We start from the raw sequence: 20162 nt of genomic DNA on the forward strand, positions 1-20162 counted from the left end.
CCCTGGGGATATGATGGACCGAGCTCCCTGCCTCTTCTAGCCCTGTTTTCCACGGGTTTGTATTCATTTTATGAAAACCAAAACTATAACGGGCTCCTGCATCAGAGGTAAACACTGGTTTCCAGTTCAGCACTTTGCAGTGGTTTGCTGCCTACGGAGTTTCCACCCGCTCCCCCCCTCGCTCCCCACCCCACAGCACCTCCCCGTCTCCGTTGTGCCCACACGCTTGGTTTTGTGGCTGTGCCATGAGCTGACCCAAATTAAAGATATCCTCTTTCTCCTTCTCCCTTCGCCCCTTCTACAGTCCCGACTGATTCCTCGGTCTGGTGCAACCTCGCGTTGCCTCTGACCTCCCGGCCTTGCCCCGGGACAGGCAACCGTTCCAAAAGCTGAGCCGCCACAAGTGGTTGCTCTGTGGCTGCTTCGCCAGCTTCTCCGGAGGCACCCGGCGCTGAGCAGGCACAGGAGGCCAAAACGGGAGCTTTAAATGAGGCTGTAGCGTTACGTCGTGTGCCTCTTTCTGAATCATCCACGACCGCTCAGATCCTTTAATAGTCAACAGACTCCCTGCTACGGCTTTGGCTTCGCTCTGTTCCTCAGAGGCGAGGGGAGCTGAAGAAGAGGGTTTAGCCGCAGGGACAGAAGCCGCTCACCCCGCGGGTCACAGCGTGTGCCCTGACCCATTTTATTTATACATCCAGAGGCAGCCAGAGACAGGGGCATCATCTGGCTACTGAGTCACCGCAGGGAACATCTACTGGGTGGTGCCCTAAGAACGACTAGAAGTTCCCGATACGCTTCCAGATACGGGCATTTACCAAGGAAAACTCAAAAAACCATGGAACAAACAGAACCCAGCAGGATTTCATACTGATACCCGTCTAAAGAATGTGATGCTTGAGAAATAGCCAGCGATCAACAGATCAGGGTGCTGGAGAACACAGACCAAGGTAAACTGCCTTAAAGTCCAAGTTTCAGTATCCCACGTTTTCTGTTGGCTAACGGGAAAGGTGGCGATCGCTTCCGCAGATGCTGCGTAACCAGCCAGTAATCCAGAAATTAGGAAATGTCATGGGACAACTTATTTGACCCCATTTCAATTTTTGCAGCATCATTTTTGTCACAACTAGAACGAGTCCAAGCCACTAAATGGCAACCCAGGAAGCTAAAGTTTCCCGGAGAAATGTTTTCATAACGCTCTTTGTTCCCCAATGCGGCTGTAGCGGCAGCACAGCAAGCCAAGCGATTCATACAGGTCTACCTAATGTGAGAATAAACCCATGAATATCTGAAACAGGATTAAACCTGTTGCAAAAGCACTCGTGGAGTGAAAACTGACCGTCACACACATTTATATTCAAAACTCTGCGAAGGCTGTAACCTGATCAAGCGTTTCCCCCAACCTCTCAGCACTCCTGGACATCTCTCACTGATTATAAGAAGCCTGGTTTGGTCACGTTTCCAGACCTCTAAGATTTTATACCATTATTTATGTATTAATCTCCAAACCATGCTGGTTTTATTTGCATGCCAAGCACTTGCAGCTCAGACAGCTAGGAGTTTTGTGTATTAGATATTTTTTTTTTTTTGTTCTTGAAGATTTGCTTTGGATTCTAGACATACGTGTCCACATCAAAAATCGCACCCAGATGAGATGCATTTGCTGCCATGGTAATCACTGCCTAGAGCAACCACGGGCTTGGTGCGGAGGCTCGCTAACAGAGACGGCAATTTGGAAACCGTTGCTTTTTACGCTCGAGTATTACTATCAAGTGACTCGGTGAAAACATATGGCCCATAAAAGGTGATGCTTCTGCATCCCATATTCCACTTAGCTCGGCTCCTTCAGACACTCCAATGAAAAGCAGAATAAAATCAATCAGCACAGGCCGCTGAGTATACTTAAAAATTTATTGCTTGCCCCTAGTGACAAAAATTCAGCTGGAAAGCTTAAGTAATAAGCACCGAAGGTGGCTTAATGAGGGAGCGAGCTAACATTGGAGGGAAAAGGCAGAGGGGAAAAAGGCTTGTAGTGAAACTGTGAATCTGGCCCGAACAACAAGCATTACGTAGAGTCTCTCGAGGAGCAAGTAACGGCCGTCAAGCGGCGGCAGCCGGGGGGACGCAGCCCCTGCTGAATGAACAGCACGCACGCACGCTGACGAGGGTTTTAAGTCTTTTACAGCGAAAAAGATCGGATGAGAAGACAAGGAGCAGCCTGTAAAAGAAGGGAAGGCTGGTTGACAGAAAGGTGGGAAACAATTGAAAAGCCGCAATTACGACCTGTGCAGTCAGATGGTGCACCCTCCTTAGCTTTTGTTTCCCTACCTAGCCGACATCGCAGGGAGAAACGCAAGGGTCATGGAGTACCACAACGAACAGAGGGATGAGCCTAAACACAAGCTACGGGGTATTTCCTAAAAGAAAACAACTGGCCCAGCATAAATAGGATTAAAAAAAAAAAAAAAAAAAAGAAAGAAAGAAAATTCAGTCCTTGCTTTTACCCTCATCCTTCCAGTCCTGCCATTTATTTGCTAACAGGCACGGTGGGTTTCCTACCCTGGGTTGCCTGTTATGCCCCTGGAACTGACCATGTGAACAATGTTTTTTTGAGGAAGAGGAGCCCTGAGCTAAACCAGTATGGTGAAAAACGTGTGATGAAAAGGTACCACAAAAATGGAAGCTTTTGCCAAATAACGGGGGGATTCGAATGGATTTCAAAGGCAACTTCAGTTTCCACTTTCTAGAAACGTCCTCATTAAAGCAACTGGAAAGGTGGAGGTAGCAACGCTTACCCTAGGCCATTTAACAGGATTTACTTGGCTATTTCTGTACTGGTGACTGTAATTCTGGGCCGTCTGTCGTGACACAAGAGCTGAAGCCCCTTAGCTGGCGGGTGCAGGGGCGACAGGACAGTGCTGACCTTGCACACGGGTCACACACTAACACCCCGCTCGGAGCCTCCTCTGCCTGCCTTTTGCTCCCTCGCCCTATCCAGGGATATCGCCTTTCTTGGGACCGGTGGGAGTTCACTGCAAAGCGCTCCCTTCTCAGCCGTGCACTTGGGAGATCCCATCAATTAAAGGCGGAAAAACCCACATGCAGTATTACCTCAGCACCTAAGGAACGCCACAAGCCGCAGGGCAGCGCAGCAGGGTCTGCGTAGGAAACTGCTGTGCGAACGACACCTGAATGCAGCCGTGTGGCACCATCCCTTAACGAGTAAAGCCTTCTTTGCTTTGTCTGGTTCTCCGAGAGGTTTTTGCCACGTCTCTACCGCGCGTGAGGCTCCCCGCCTGCTCATGTGTTTCCGCACCCCTGCTCAGCTGGGAACGTTTAGAGCCCACAGGTCTGCTGGTATCGACCTCGGCGGGACGGAAAGATAAAAGACGCCAAGATATCACGTTCCTACCTGTCTTATTAAGGCTGGTGGCACCCTGTGGCAAGGGTTGCTGTTACTGGGAGCGTGGGGGAGTGGGTGGGAGGGAATACGTACATGGGACGAATCCAGAGAAAACTGCGCTCCATTATTTCTCTTCCTCTTGGCAAAATTACTTTGTCTTGGAGAAAGAATTAACTCAGATACTTTGTTTTAGCCTGAAGTAAATCTTTCCCTAATTAGCCTTTTAAAACACAGGCTATTTCCATAACCCAGACAGCACCAGCACTGTTCCCTCACTGACTCACGAGTCGACGCTGCTGCACCCCCGGCCCGGCTTCTCCCACACCGACGCTCCGGAGCCGCAGCTAGCATTACCCTCACTACTGCACGAGCCACCGAGATTGCCACGCTCACGTGTTTGCTTTCACCAAAATCCTACCACCACGAGAAGCTGAGCGAAGCTCTTCTCCAAGGCTCTCCCATTCCCACCCGGCACCGTTCTGTACCCACCTGAGAGCTCCCACCACCTCTTCCAACACCCATGGGCCCCCCCATAGCCTGCAATCCCATCACGGCTATCGACAGAGGAAGCCAGCCCCTCCCGGTAGCTTGCGCCGAAGCAGAGGGGCGTGCACCGTGAATGCAGCAGCCACGGCTCTTGAGAGATGTTTGTCGCTTGTTTACGTGCCTAGATGCATAACGGGGGGAAAATGACTCAGTCTGTGTATGCCAAACACGACCGATCTTAAAAAACTTGGGTTTTGAAAGAACTTAAAACATTTTCAGCTTTACTCTATGCGTAAGAGCGCATCTGAAAGGTTCCCCACCTGCTATTAAGCTGGTTATCAATACTGTGGCAATCTACTGAGGAATGGGACGCACAGCTGTAAAAACTGATGAAGTCCGTCCATCCGAGCACACGGGGGATAGCTTTAGATTATCTAAAGACTCCCCAGAGATACTCCAGTTGCAGATGGGAGGAAAGCACAGCCTCGGGCTCCTGGGTTAAACAGTTAACAGCCCGGGGCCAACCGGCAGCCATGAAAGCCGTGGAGGCTGAAGTCCCAGAGGTCGGGGACTGCTTCCATTAACGCCACTGCAGCAGCGGGTGAAAACCCTTTTTACATATTTCACGCAATGCTTTTTCCAGACCAAGGTCTGTCACTTCAAAAGGAGCAGACAATGCATATCTGATCTGAGCGAACACCAGCGCTCAGATTAATTTAATGCTTTCATCTAAAATTAGCCTGCTTTTTAAAAACTAATTCCTCCAGCCTTTGACTCGGAACGGTAATATTTCTTGACGGCGAAGAGACTGCCCGTCTAACGATAGAGACCCGAGAGTTTCATAGGACTCCGGAGCTACTAGAAATACTGTTACAAAGTGTTCCCAACTTTCAAGCACCTTGGGAGATGGGGACACCGGCTCCGCTTCGGGGAGGACTAGTTAACTTCCTCCCCTTGCCTCCTGCTACAGGTGGTTTCCTTTTTTTTTTTGTTATTGTTGAAATTATTAAACTACGCCACGGGTCAGCACAGCCCGTGAAGTGAAGGGTGAAAGCTGGATAGCAAACCTTGTTTCACCAGCAATATCAAAGCGCTGAGGGGAAGAGCGCAGTTTAACGAGCTGGTCAGGTTTTGCCTCATTGTCATCGGGGAGGTTTCCTTCCAGCCACAGCCTACCGGGAGAGCGACGCTTCTGTGAGGAGCAGGGTAAAGGAGAAACTATGAGCACGGCAACTCCCTACAGCCATGAATGCAAAGAATCCCAGCGCCGGGGCTCGTGCAGATTGCTTAAAACCTGTTGCTGCAGAAGCACCTTCCCAACTTTCATTCAAACCATCCTCTTTGCAAAGCAAACCACAGACACAGGTCTCCAAGGGTAAGACAACAAACCACCGCCAGCGGTCTCTGCTCAGAGCACATGCCGAGCAGGTCTCCGTGTAATACAGAAAGGAAAAGGCTGCTTACTCTGAGTGTCTTTGCAATCGGGGAAGGAGAGGACGGGGGAGAATCTGACTGAGCCTTCCTGCTGCGAGTATATTCTTTACTCCGGGTGTACAAGGACGACATGGCCTTTCGGGCTGGGTGTCTTTGAGAAGCAATGCAAGTCTTGCTCTCCTGTCGCTCTACGGTGCTGGGCAGGTCCTTCTTCCAAGGTCAGAACAAACTAATTAAACTATTCACAGCTCTGGTAATTAAACCCTGCTGTTTAGGGTGTATAATTTTAGGCATTAATCTGCTGCAGGGAGAGCTGAGGCTCCGCAATGCTTCTCGTCCGAGAAGAGGAGGAGGAAGTGTCAGGGGCTCGGTGTGCTCCAGCGCTGGGCGTTGCTCCGTGCCAGCCTCACCGGCCGGGCCCCATCCCGACTTCGCCGCAAAAGGACATTTCCCCTCATCCAGAGTGTGTGCCGCAGGACCGGAGCGATCTCCCCGCAAATCTGCAGGAAGCAAAATCTCCCGTCTCAAGAGAGAGAGCCGGAGAACCAGCTGGGTTTATCTAGACACGAAGCTTTTGCCAAAAAAAAAAAAAAAAAAGAAAAGAAAACCAAAACCTGTTTTACTCCGGAGCGCTGCTGCGAGCTCTCTGCCGTCACCGCGCAGAGCTGCATGCTTTAAGTGAAACACGAAAGCATAAATCAGGAACAAACGCTGGTTTGGAAAGGGGCAGGCCAGATGAAGTTGTGTTTTGTTCCGTCCTCCTCCTCCTCCTCCTCCTCCCGGGCGCCGTTACCCACGCACAGGCTTCTCCCGGCCCTCCCCACCGCTGCCTTCTGACATTCCAGATCCTGACTCGCTCCGCAAGGAATGCTGGAGGGCGGCCAGCAGCGGCGATTCACTTTCAGCTTGGGATTTGGGCTGCTACTTGTAGGGAAAAAAGGGGAAAAAAATTTAAAAAAAAAAAAGGGGGGGGGAGAAAGTAATCGACAAGCTCCCAAGGCCTGGCGGGCTGCGAGCGGGAGCTTGGAGGCAAATCGACAGCACTTTGCAAAGCTTGAATTCCAGCACGCTTTTTGCGGCTGCGACAAAGGGAGATACTTTAAAGGACACCGAGCAGTTCATACCATTAAAGGGAGGACACGCTCATGCAGCACAACAGGATTTTTGTTGTTTGCTCATAAGCCTGTTTGGAGCTGCGAGAAGGTGACGCAGAGCTCGTGTAATGGACGCTCATTCAAAGGAGCATTTGGGATTGAGGAGGAGGGGAGAGGAGCTTGGAGGACAGGAAAAAGGGTGGGGAGAGCATGTACCTCTCTCAAGAAACTCCCGGCTAGCTCTTTGCTGAGCCGTGCTGCCGCTGCACGAGCTAGCCCGCCGCAAAGCTGCTCCGTGCCGCGTCTCAGAGACGGCGGGACTGGACACTGCAAAGGCAGGTGGCTGTCCCTCACGTCCCATCTGAATAACCACAGGGGTTGTTCATTTGAAAAATACCCTCAAACACACAGTGGGGCCCTGGTTTAATAGCTCTCATACGCAAACTACAGTCTTGCAACCATAAGGTTGCAAATCTATGTTTTGCTTTGCTGGAAAGGCATCGGCCGAGGTGTCTGCACCGGAGCAGTTCCAGTGAGGCAGTGTTAACGAACCAGTACCACCCCGAAGGACGCGTCCTCATCCAGACACACTCACACCCACCCGAACCAGCTAGTGACCAAGTCTCTGGGTTCTGCTCCTGCCCCAGAGGCTGCTTCGTCATGAAACACCTCCTAGCGAGTGCAGAAAGAGCATCTATAAAAATATTTTAAGAGCATTACCACACTTGGTCATCTCTCTGTTGATCAGAAATATTGCCCCTTTTTTGCACGCTGCTTGGCAACTCTGTAATTTTACTAACATACGCCGCTGGGGAAGGGTGCTTGGCAGAGCAGCTGCATCCACTTCTCCTGCCGCCCAGCACCGTCGCTCTCGAGGGGAAACGCAGCATCGCTGCGTGACCACGGAGAGAGGGAAGCGGCGCTGCCGACTGTCCTTCTCTAGGAAAGTCACTCTGAGATCAGGTTTCTACTTGATGCCTCAACGTGAGGAAGGAGAAGATTCATTATTCACTGACTGCAGGGGAAGGGGGGGGAAGTTTGGAGAGGTCTAATTCTGCCTGGCAATATTTCTGCATTCCCTTTTAAAGGTATGGAAATTAAGTCCAGACACACAAGAAGGTGGGGACGGGCACCCCGCTGCTCCAGGAGACTGTGGCAGGACCTTGATCTTTCCAGCTTCCATCTGTTGCACTCATCACCCCCGCACTCCACCTCACCCGCAGTCTGGAGTGCGACTGCCGTACCGCGACCAGGTAATTCAGACATTTTAAATGCGTATTTATAGACCTTGCACACACAGGCCATCCTTTTGCACTAGGCTGTTTCTGGGGTTTCAAAACAGTACAACTGAAACCGGGCTAACCCGTGTGGCCACCAGCGGACCGCAGTGTCTCAATCACAATTACAAGGCTGACAAAGCCCAGCTTAGTCACCAAGGTGGAGTTGAACAGCTCTAAATTGCAGGGTTTTGGTTCCCCTCCCGTCCAGTCCTAAGCGAACTGTTGCCGCATCCCTCCGTGGTCACGTTTCTGCTGGGGAGGGGCGGGAAAGCTCCAAAATCGACATTTCAGTACAGAACTCACAGCCTGAGCCTCAAACCAAAACAAAACCTGAGCTTTTTATTCCCTACTAATTAAAAGTTAATTAGTCATCCAGTGCAGATGCCTCACAGATTGACAAAACGCATCTTGGTGGACAATAACTCATTTTAAAGAGAAGGGGTGGCATGAGAATTAGTATCCTTATTAGCCAGGAGAAAGACAGCAGAATGAGATGCAGTGTGGCAAAACACAGCGGGTTTCATCATTATTTCAACAAAGGTGCCTAATTTATGGGTTTCTTCCTGCCGTTTTGTACAGTTTACTTTCAAGTTCTCCCCTGTGTAAGTATGAAACCCGACTCCTCCTTTGCGGCGCTGTTGTCCTGATGTTTGCAATACTCAAGGTCATGGTTTAGATCTGACTGTTTCTGTCTGTTAAGGATATTTCTCAGTAGGAAACTGCAGCCTGCTCTGTGCTATAGCTGTGCCGCTGCCGGCTTCGCTAAGGAATTTTTACACAGCTACCAGAAAGACTTGCAAAAAAAAAAAAATCTTTCACGAGCACATCCACGGCCAGAGGACACGAACCCCTGAGGCACCCGGGCTGGAACTTCACGCTGCCCCATATTTCTGGGCAACAGCACCGCAGAGCTTCGAGGAGAGCAGCACAACTGTGCTACAGTATAGTCTGTTCCCTGCACTTAGAGCAACGGTCCTGACCGAGATCACTCTTTTCAGACATCTTTCCTTTTACTTTGAGCTGGCTGTCCTCTCCTTTCCCTTGGTAAGGACACCTGTGTTTGTTTTTTTAATTCGTTAGAGAGGGGGACCCATACCCAAGAAAATGACGTGCCAGCTAAATATTTGAGGGGAAAACCCACAACCCCCCCTTTTATATGTGTTGAAAATCTTCACCTGCAGAATGTGACATTGGTAAAATGCATCTAAGCAGCCCTGTAACTTTCCAACCTGCAGGAGACAAAGCTAGGGGGTAAAGCCAGAGCTGCAGAGTCACGCCGATGGGTGATGGGACCCCATGGCACGTTCTCCAGCAGCGCAGCGGAGAAGAAAAGGTGAAGCCCTCTCGGGAGACCAAAATTCTAATAAAACTTGAAGGATGAGGAAGAGTACTTGGTATTTTTGGAACAAATTAGCCCCAAACTATCTTCTCAAAGTCCTAGCTGTCATTTTCCACCTCAGCTTTACCACACTCTCTTGTTCGTCACTGAATTACTTCCCATTCAGCTGCCTTCTTTCATTCGTAGCCAAACCTCCCTATCTCCCCAGCGCAGGCACGTACGGAAAAGCCTGTTGGTGTCTCCAGCTACACAAAGCTCAGCTGATGGAGGGGCCGAGCTGGCGACATGAACCGGAGCTGCACAGCGCCAGGGCGCTCTCCGCGCCGCGTCCCTTCCCGCAGGGCCACACAACCCTGCCGCCCTCTGAGCTGTTGGAAGGTCTCTGGCATCGTCTCGTCCTTGGCCAACCAACGCTCTTCCATGTACACCTGGGCGCTGACGGGGACCATTCCCAGCCGGCACCCTGGGCACAACCACTCTGACTTGGAGGGTAAAAGAGGGCTTGGTAACACAGATGAGCCTTCCTTGCCAGCTGGCCTCAGCGCTAGAGAACAGTTTAAGTACGCTGGGACTGACACACTCAGCCTCCGAGGATGGGGTCTCACCAGTGCCGCAGCCCTTTCTGTGGCCTTCTCCTACGCGGGGCCAAGCAACCAACGCAAGAACCACGGGGTGTACTGCAGGGACACGAGATGCAAATTATAACCCAACTGGATGAGCAGCAAGAGAGAGGGGCAGGCAACGGGCTTCATGTTTTCCTTTGAACCTATTGCTGAGACCATTTTGCTCGCTTGGAGAAGCAGAGAACTCCCCATAATTGCTTAACGCAACCCCAGCCACCGCTGGTACCCGCCTCCACGGAGTTTAGTTGTTTGCTATTCCATTAAAAAGATCTTCACAACCCTCACTTCAGGACTTCCCACCCGCGGGAGGAGAGCGCGCTGTTTGCGTGTTGAGTCACGTTCTAATCCAGGGAAACACTGAAATAGGTAACTCAATATTTTATGCAACACTTAAATCAATTCTAAAGCCACATCTATTTGCATGACACTTCTCTGGAGAGAGCGAAATAAACTATCCTGGCAGTTGTTTCCAAGAGCCGGGCTACAAAGGCATTGTGTGTCCGTAAAATGATTGTTCTGGGTCTAAAGTAGTTCTGTAAAAAATCCAGAGAAGCTTAGTTTAAACACGAAAAACCCATTAACTATTGAACTATTGACACGGGCTATAGAGGACAGAGTCAAGATTAGATTCCCTATTGCTTTTACGTTACTGGATTGGCATACAAAACTGAAATCCAGTGTAGGAGTACTGTACCTCCCCTTTGAATAACATTTATACTGGGAGCAAAGTTTAACAAGTCCCGCGATTCCCTTCACCTCGGGGCGCGCGACACGTGCGACCATTTAGGCCCTAAACAACGCGCAGCTTTGCGCAGACCGAACGGCAGCGCTGCTTTGTCCCTAGCAGGGCTTCCTGCTTGCCTTGCACTTGCCTTCCGATAGGCCCGAATCGGGCACGAGGGCCGCTATTCGCACAGGAAAAGCCCGTGATCAGCCCGAGACGGGGGCTGACGAGCCAGGGGTGCCGCTCGGTGTTAACACGCGGTCAGACGAAAGGTGACAGTAGCGGGGATTACTGCCCCTCGGGTACTGCGCACCGCTTGTTTCTTCCTCCACGTGGGATCCTGCAGTAAGAAGTCTCTAGAGTATTACCAAAGCATTTGGAAAGGAATTCACCTGCAGAGAAAAGGTCAAGTCTTGTTAACCCCCCTGCCCTCGCATCTTTATTCGCTGTACCCATTGCTTTTTGTGCAAAGAAATTCTGCTGGTTCTGCGGAGAAACTGCTCGTGCCGGTGCATAACGAGTTCATTTGGAATTAGCAGGGCTGTTACTTAACCCAGATGCGACAAAAAGCCAGCCTTTAAAAGTTGTAGTAATAAACCATCTTTTTTGCACGGCTAGCTTCCCGTTACCTATGAACTGTAATGCAGTTTGCAGATACGCTGCAAGAACCCCGAGGGCCGCCGAGCGGCTGCTGTTCCGCGGGACAGCTCAGGGTCAAAGCTGCAGTAGCTGTATTCACCGTTGCATCCAACCCGCTATTATTTTGGATAACGAGAAGTTGATTGAAAATGCATGCTATATAAAAGCCATATTAAAACACTAAATAAATCACTTGAAAATTATAAGCGAGCTTTAACAGGTTCAATTATAGCTTCACAGGGTTTATTTAGAACTGCAAAAGGCAGGAACGGTTGTGTTCAGCAACAGAAGGCTGAAGGGCTGTGGCAAAGAAATTCCTGGTCAGGCAATAAGCTGTGCTGTGCGCGATGCGAAGGCACTGCAGCAGTTTGCCATAAATGGAATACAGACCGTAGAAGTGAACAGGCTCTCATCCGCAGTGCACTGCCCAGGATTCCCAGGAGCGGATCTGGCAGCCCGTCTCACAGATAGGAAGCAGAGGGAAAGGATCTTCCTCTCCTCCCAAGCACACGCACAGCAGGTGACAGTCTATAATTGCACACAGAACATCATACTTCCCCCACTTTTTATTCCCATCACTAAATTTATCATAAAACGGCTGGAAGCTCTACCCATTAGGCATACCTGGATTAGCAATAAACGGTAGAAGCAGATAATTTTAGCGTGGGCTGAGAATAGCGTATCTTAAATATAAAGCTTCAGAATTCTTTTCTTTTTGCTTTCTTACCAATGTAGAAAATAAAAAGCAGTAGTGCAGAGAGTTGAAGAAGCACCATTCTGAGCACGGGAACGTCATTTTAGCGCCTGTAAGTGCCGAACTATGCATGCAGGAGGAAAGTCCTCCAGCAGTTCTTTGGAGCAGAATTGGGGTTTTGGAAGAATGGACAAGGTGCCTCGAACGCTCAGATCACAATCAGATGAGAAGCAGGGGGGGTTCACCAGCACCTCTGGGACCTCCCTAACTTCAGAAGCTGAGGCCTGAATTTAAAGAGTAGACTGCAGAAGAGGGCAAAGGATTTAATTATCCTGAGGTCACCACCTCCAGAAGGGATGATGGCGAGAGGGTTCAGAAGCGATGGCGAAGGTAGCAATAACCAGCAACAGCAAAACAACGCTGCAGCGACAGACTCCCATTAGAGGGAGACAGATGTGCAGTCACTGCTCTGCCAAAAATAAATGTCTCGGAGGCCACAGATTTTATTCCATTCAAGGCTGTAAATGCAACCACGGGGACAAACCCAGAGGCCTGGGGTATTTTTGTGCCATAATCCTCACGATGTCTACACACCGGTGGGAAGCCTGATGCCTACAGATAATTTGCTTCATGTCCACCCAAAACCTGGATTGGTCTTTTCACAGTCAGGCTTCTTTCCCAAACTCAATACCAGGTTTCATTCAAAAAACAGCAGCATGATAAAATCTGGAGAGATGCTTTCCACTGTCCACTCAGAAGTCCAGTTTAGAGCATTGCTCACACCAAAAAGCAAGTGATTTCATCCAGTTACTACCATTAAGGATAAAGCAGTGACAGAACATCATATTTTCCAGTCGAAGTCGTTCAGCAGTTGGGCTCTGCAAGCGTTTACTGACAGGTTCCCTCTTCTCTGATCCAGCTTTCTTGCAAAGGATGAAGCAGCACAAACATGCTGAGTTAAAGGAGGAATGTGGCAGAAATTTGCAAAGATATTAATGGGCCATGTCAGGGAAACTGAGAAAGCAAACACTAATATAAGAACCAGATGTAAACACAGCTATTTCAAGCGGAGGGACTTTCCAAAATATGACATAGAGAAATAGAAATCTCAGGGCACTCACAAGAGAGTCATGATCCATTTTGCTGTTTATCTAAATTCATCAGATTCTGCATACCTCCCACCCGCCCCAGCCACTCCACAGCTATAAAACCTTGCTGTTAGCTTGTCTGGGGAAGCAACCGGCTGACACAAACCAATATTCTAGTGCCACTGGCCAAGCAGATGTATAACTTCAACACATTGCTATCTAGCTATGCTTCAAGCCTATTTCTGGCCTTCCTTCAACAGCAGCAGATTGTGGTGCAGAAAGTTATGTTCACTCCCAAGGATGAAATCTAGGAGCAATAAAAAACCCCATATATATATATATAAAAACAACCCACAGCAGTGCCCAGCACTAGCTACATGCTAGGTACCTACTATAACGGGTACCAAAAACGTGCCAAGGTGTGAATTAAACCAAAGCTGGTGGCAAATTCCTGCCAGGGAGGAGTTTTGCAGCTTATGGATTCTCCATCTTGACATATCAAATAATGAAGTAGCTTCTGCCAAACAATGCTACTCCTAGCAGGGAAACTCCACGTCCAAAAGCAAAAATCTAACAATGACTTTCCAAAAATGTGGCTTTTTCTAAAGAGAAGCATGTGGGCGGATATAAACTCAGAACAAAAAGTGACCTTTTAAAGACAAGGGGGACAAACAGCATCACCACACTTGCATCAGTGGAACACACAATTTTTCCTACAGTGGTAGTTTCCAAAGGATATTTTATTGCCAGGGAATTTGACTTCAGTTTTCCAAACAAATTTAGATTACCCTTCAGTTCCTTGTTAGCCATCCGGCAATGCAGCTTCTGCTTTTTGCTCCTTCTGGCCATATCTGGGAGATAAATCATTTGCCACCTGGGCAGGAGCCCGCACCATTCCGCACGGTACGCCCAGGCAACAAGGACTATCGGCTCCGCAGGGGCCTTGCCGCGGAGCCACGAAGCAGCACTCGCCAGCAGAGTGGCGAGAGGGGCTTTAGAAAGGAAGCACTGAGTAGGACAGGTTCAAGCTGCATCTGCTGAAGCCCCGGCACAGCTCACCTAATCTCTAAGGCAGACAGCCACATCGACACGACTCAGCCGTTAAGGGCCACCCAGACACCTGCTGCTGGGTGCAGGAATTTTAATCCAGCAGACCAGATTTTTTGGAGGATGCCTTCAACCACATCAGGGGAGACATCTTCCCCGCAGCCTGCTGGATGACTGACAATGAAGTGCAGTCATCGGCTCCCAGAGGGGCAGAACCTGCTCTTAGCAGTTAAGCAGATAGATTTTCCCTTTCCATAATTTTGAGCATGTCATGATGTGACAGAGTTTGACAGTTTCAAACTAAAATTAACATGATGCTCCATTACATGTACAAGCACAAACATATGCTGTTGACCTTTAAAAAGTCAAAAATTATAAACACAATAAAGCAATAGATTTAGTCTGTCTTTGGGATACGGTCCAGGGAGCAACGCTGTCCCTCTGGCCAGCGGGTCCAGGCTAGCAGCCACACTCAACGCGACTGGGCCCGTCTCCTGCAGTGGCCGCACTGCACTGGAGGTGGAGATACACATCCATCCGCACGGCGCCGATCCTGCCGCCACCCGGTCCCTCACGCTGCTCCCAGTTCCTTCTGGGAAGAAAGCAAAAGGACTCCAGGGCACCTGTGCGATAGCTGCCATGTAGGCACAGGGACGGGTCCTTGGGGTGAAATGGGATAATTTGACCTGATTGCACAGGCCTCCCAGCGACGCCAGCAAAAGCCGAGGTGTCTGGTGGGTGTCCGATGCGTTGCTAACCTCAGCTCCACTGCTTCAGGAGGAGTTACTTGCTGACAACTGAGAAAGATCAGTCACCTCAGACTACACTGAAATTGCGAGAGCAATTTTCGAAACAAGAAGTTAAAGCATAAAGTTACCTCAAATAGTTACGAGTCCATGACCTTGCAAATCATTCCGGGAGGACTCGCTATTTTGCTTCACCTTCCTGGGACTCGCAGATCGGATTTTAGCTGGTTTTGTGTTACTCATCTCCACCTCCATCATGGAGGTGCTTCACATTACACCTTCCTAATTCAGCAACTTGATGAATTAGAGGAATTAACCTGAACACATTTAGCTGTAACCCTGTAGTCTACATAGCAGAGCTGGATTGCTTGGCTTTAAGCACAAACAATATGTTTTCCCAGAGCTGTAAATAGGAACTGGGCAGCCATGCTGATGATTTAAATGCTGTACCAACAGGGGTAGTAGACAGCAAGTCTGATGCCCTTCCCAAAACGTTAAGGTTAAGAAACACCAACACAAGCTTATTAGGCTGGAGAACTCATGAGGCAAATCATCTGTGCAGATGTGAAAATCTTTTGTAGAAATATTTGCAAAGTGAATTTCAATCTCTGTAATGCCTTCCCCCTCCACCTCCCAAAGAACCCAGGGCACTCTGAACACAACAAAACTGTTCTTCACCATATTTAAAGCTCTACGGCAAAACGCTAGCTCATGCTCTTGCAGCAATTTTCTGCTATTTTAGACTCAACTTTGTATTGCTAGTTATAAACGTATTAAAGATCTCCTTTCCCTGCAGCATACACAACTCATTATAGCATTTTGTTTATAAACAGGACTAAACAGAGCCAATCTCTCACAGCCTTACGTTACACATAATTAAATGCTCTATAATTTAACTATAGTCACACAAGTGACACATGGTACCACCTACGCTACCTTGGCCGCGGGCCAGATGGCTTCTCTCCCACATCACACTGCATCTATGCTAGAAGTAAATATTCAAGGGTAAAACCGGGGAAAAATACTTGCATCCTGAGTCCCCAGAAGGGGACCCTGGGCTCGTAGCAATGAGGCATAGGACGAACAGTACCATATAGCGCTATCTAGATTCAAAGATTTTACTTTCTTATCAGCTAGCAAGGAGTTCACCTATTTTGTTCCCTTTTAGCAGTCAACTTCCCCTTGTATCTCAGCAAAACAGCGCAGCCCATGAAGACATACCTTACCATATTTGGCAATCTGAGTCCAGAAAGTGGAGGACTCGGAGCCCTCCTTAGCTTAAAAAGACAGTCCACAGGCACGTCTTCAGCCTGCGCGGCCCCACGCGGCCCCGTGCTGCATCGGGGAAAGAGGGCGATGAAGTGGTGGGATCCGGGGTAGTTGCTCGGACTCCTAGGGCTCCCAGTGCATGCAGTCTGGCCACGACAAGTCACAGAACACTAACGAAAGCTATTTCTGACCTTTTCGTTGTTTATCAGGTCCATCTTTTTAAAAAAGATAAACAGCACGATTACAAAAGCTAAACTGGAAGTCTCTGTGGAAGATAAAATGCCACTAAGAGCGAAAATGTAGGTGAGAAACAGAACATACCAAAATCAGGGCGCCCAAGTCATAACTCTGAAACTCTATAATATTGAAGACATTTAGTTTGCAAAAGGAATTTTCCAGTTCATTGGCCTTGCCTTAGAATTCATGGAATCAAGCTTAGAATTCAGTCCTTTTGAGACAGAGATTTAATTTTATTAGTATCCAGTTGCATCTGGTGATTTCACGTTAATAGTGCAATTAGGCAGAACATGCAGCATTAACAAAACAGAGCGGGCTTGAATAGTGTTTTGCAGAATTTAAAATACTCCTGTTTTGTAAATCAAACTACAGGGAGACGAGAATGGAGCCTGTTTCATACACTGTGATCGTAACCCGTAGTCGTACGTTTCAGTGTTATTCCTGCATAAAAGTTAATTCCATTAATGTGTCTGGGTTTTATGCTGTGCTACACAGACTGTCCTAGAAGTTCTTCGTGAGAACAGATGTTTTCTATGACACTTTTACCGCCCAGAAATTGCTACTTCACCAACAAGACACTCAATGCATTCCCCTGTATTTAAAGCTTTCCCTTGGTGAACTATCTAACACACGGGTGAGGCACATTTGTCATGCCCCTAAAGAAAAAGGCAAGGAGATAAAATTCTTTAAGTGATTACGTCCATTTTTCTATTTCTGTAAGGTACGGTACGTCATTTAAGATACACTTTTTCCCCAAAATTTGCCCCCAGTTTCTCCTGCCGTGTAATAGCGATGGCGGAAGCCAGCTGTAAGTCAAAGCCAGAAGAGGCAGCAATAAGGAAAACCCTCTCCAACATGTAACATCGAACCAGTCTCTTCAGTCTTCACCACAATCCTTCAAACGCTGCACCCCAAATCAGAGCGACTGATCTATATCTGCACTGACTGTGTTGTATTTGTGCTCACTGGCCCCACCACGAATGAATTCTCGCTGGTATTTCCCAGTCGCTGCCTCGCAGGGAGCAGGAAAGGCTTCCTAACGCCACCCTACCCACGGGGCTCAGGCTGGCATGGCTAATGGGAATCTTTTGGACTCTCACAATTTTTAATTTCTGAGAAACAGAGACTAGACTGGGGCCAAAGTTCTTTTTTTTCCCCACCTCTGCTCTGAGCTCAGGTTTCCTCAGACTGAACAAAGGCTCTTTCCTCTACTTATCCTTCCCAGTGGAACCATGCAACAAACTCTCCTAAAGCTGCTTCCCCAGAGGCTTTTTCCAGCTCAAGTCCTTGTGCCCTTGAACATTTATTCCACAATAAAACTTCCCCTGCTCTTCCAAGTTTCCACAATGCATCCAAGCAGTCTGCATCACAAGGAGAAAGGCGGGGCTGGTAGCAAAACATATGAAGGTTGCCTGACACATCCTATTGCAAGACTGCTCGCAGTTGCCTAAAACTCAGCCAAAGCGTCTGGGCTGGTTTCCCACGCTGGTGCTCCCCAGTTTCAGCCAAAATAATTCAACCGCTTCGGAGAATTAGAACAACATGTATTTGCTCCTTTTTCAAAAACTGCATCTACCTTTCCTTTGCTAAACTCCAGTGCTGCGGAGTTCGGAGGAGGGAATTTGAGTAGGGCCATTTTTGGCTCTCATGAAAACCTTTCTTGTATCAGCCAAGATATAAACACTGGAGGGAAAAAATAACAGCTCAGATCACAGCAGGAGAGTCTTTGGGGTTCTGCAACTAAAATGGGACGCTTCAGTGTGTTCAAGTTCCCAACTCTGATGGTGGCACCTGCCATTCTAGAACTATTATTGATGAATTAATGATTATTAGTTGTACGTCCTGCTTGATACTAGAACTGACAGCCAGTAGCTGCTCTGTGGCTCTTGCCAAACCAAAGGCCAGTTAGCAGGACAGAAACGGTCTGATCTGGATGTAAAATAAACTGGGGAAGAGTGGTCAAATGACAGGATGGAGGAGGCAAGCAGTAAGGAAGATGGAGACTGGATAAAAACAGGAGAACTGGGAGAATGGGAAAGCGGCACCAAAGTGGAAGGAGAGTCTAAACCAGGGTCTATCGTATGCGAGGTGTGTATGGAACGTTGCCATAAAGCACGTGCGCAAAGGGGCCAAGGGAACCGAAGGGATGTTGCTCTATTAGGTGGGAAGCCACAAGGAAACAGTGGGAAGTACAAGCCAAAAGGATTCCTGGCCATTAACTTGGTGAAAACCAGCATCACTAATTGTAAGAGACTCGGTGACCCTGGGTTTTTGGGCAGGAACATATGGTGGGCTCTTACAAAGTGCAGAACCCCTTTACAGGAGTGGCGAGGACTGTGCTCAATAGAGTTTTCAGCAACTTTAGGAGTAGATTCTAAGAAGCCTCCAAACCTGCAGCCTCAGATCCTCTTTTGTCTTAATTTAGCTAATCTGGGACAACTTCCCAGAAGAACAAGACATTCCCAGCAAGTCCAACACATGACTGCTGGAAACAAGGTGTCCCCGTTATTACTTTTTACACATTACAAAATACCCCTGCTTCAGTTTTACTGTGAGACGGCAGAAACGTCAAAACAGTTTTGAGGACGACAAACAGCTGAATCTTTCATACAGGGTGGAAGATTTAACAAAGCCGTGCTCTGCTACGAACAGAAACTCCTGTGGGAAGAGCCGGGCTGCCCGAAGCAGTGGCGCTTCCCTGGGCAGGCACATCCCGCTTTTCACGTTGCAAAGTAAGCACTGGGAAAGCAAAGGCTGACGCTGGAAGACAAGCACGTGTAAGGAAGAGCCACCCCAGCACCACCTGAGTCTCTGCTCCCCACAAGGCTCACCGTGACTCTGCCCCATTTTGGGGGAGTATCGCAAAACGAAAAGCAAGAATATACTCTGAAAAGCGTTACTAAAAATTTTCAGCCAAGAACCAGCTGACTTTTCAATAAAATGATGCTTCACTCACTCTACCGAATTGCAAAGTATGTGGAACGACTACCATTAATTCAACATTTTCTGGCAAAGATTAAATGTCTCACAAGCAGGCTGACCCCTAAGCAACCTTCAATTTGCTATTTTTCCCAGGTTTTGCACGTCATGCCTTTATAGTTTGGAAATGTATTTAGCTTTAACATTGTCAGAGTAAGTCACGTCATGCTCAAATGAGTTTTAGACAGAGACAGACAAAACCAAAAGAAACCAAGGCAATTTGGAAGGACTCAACAATTATTATAAAAGAAAAGAGAGGGCTTCGAAGGATAATGAGACTATTGCAAGAACAGGGGAACAATGAACAATCTCTGATGTGTTGCTTGCCAAGACAATTTCCCGCAAGAAAACAAATCCGTGAGGAGACAAGAGTGCAGGTTTTAGAAATACAAAACGTACTGTCCAAAACAGCAGCGTCGGGGTGATTCTGAGACACAAGGTCACGCTCGCTCCTCGGGACACCTGACAGCCACGCTCCCCAGCCGTGGCCGCTTCTGACAGCGCTCGCAGTAAGGCGCTCACCCCTGCTTCTGCTCCAGTCCCTCCAGGTTTGAGAACTGCCTATACAGCTCACGAAGAGCCAGCTTTAGAAGTTAGGCCAGCCTGCAGATATTTTTTATCTTTCAGACAAGAAATCAGTTAGCAATTTGCTACTCAGAACTACCTCCCGGTTCGTACGCAGCTCCTGAACAGAGCCTGAACCTCTTGTTTATACAAGAGTGAAGCCATTAGAGTACTTCTTGTCCCCAACACTCAAGAGCAAAACACCAACTATTTAGACAGATGTTTTCACTTACCCGAGTTTCCTTCACTTCTTCATTTCCATCAACTTCATCATCATCCTAGGACAAAAAGCAAACAATATAATTAGGCAGCCTTGGAGACAACAAAATTTTTACCAGAGGAAGATAACGTATTGCTTGTGATTTGCTGTTAAAGCTAAGAACAATTCTGCCAAAAGAAATCTAGCACCTAGACAATGTTTTCGGCCGATTATCAGACCGGGTTTGGTAACCTAATGGCCATTTAGAAGATCTTGGTGCAGGGGGCAGGATTACTCTCTTGAGATAGCTACTGTAA

At 48.3% G+C, this 20162-nt stretch overlaps 1 protein-coding gene across 5 annotated transcripts in view; it reads right to left on the minus strand.

Annotated features, from left to right (window-relative positions):
* PPP1R12B (protein phosphatase 1 regulatory subunit 12B) overlaps positions 1–20162 on the minus strand; it is a 126250-nt gene that overhangs the window by 25719 nt on the left and 80369 nt on the right. For 4 of the 5 annotated variants that reach the window (XM_064472229.1, XM_064472230.1, XM_064472231.1 and 1 more), the window contains one exon: positions 19880–19924. In XM_064472229.1, the coding sequence (XP_064328299.1) occupies positions 19880–19924 (45 nt within the window). Of the gene's footprint in view, positions 1–5353; positions 6120–19879; positions 19925–20162 lie in introns of those variants that run through there. The other variant, XM_064472232.1, reaches the window with a different exon arrangement.

This window comes from Phalacrocorax carbo, chromosome 23 (genome assembly GCF_963921805.1).
Source record: "Phalacrocorax carbo chromosome 23, bPhaCar2.1, whole genome shotgun sequence".
Lineage (NCBI taxonomy): Eukaryota > Metazoa > Chordata > Aves > Suliformes > Phalacrocoracidae > Phalacrocorax > Phalacrocorax carbo.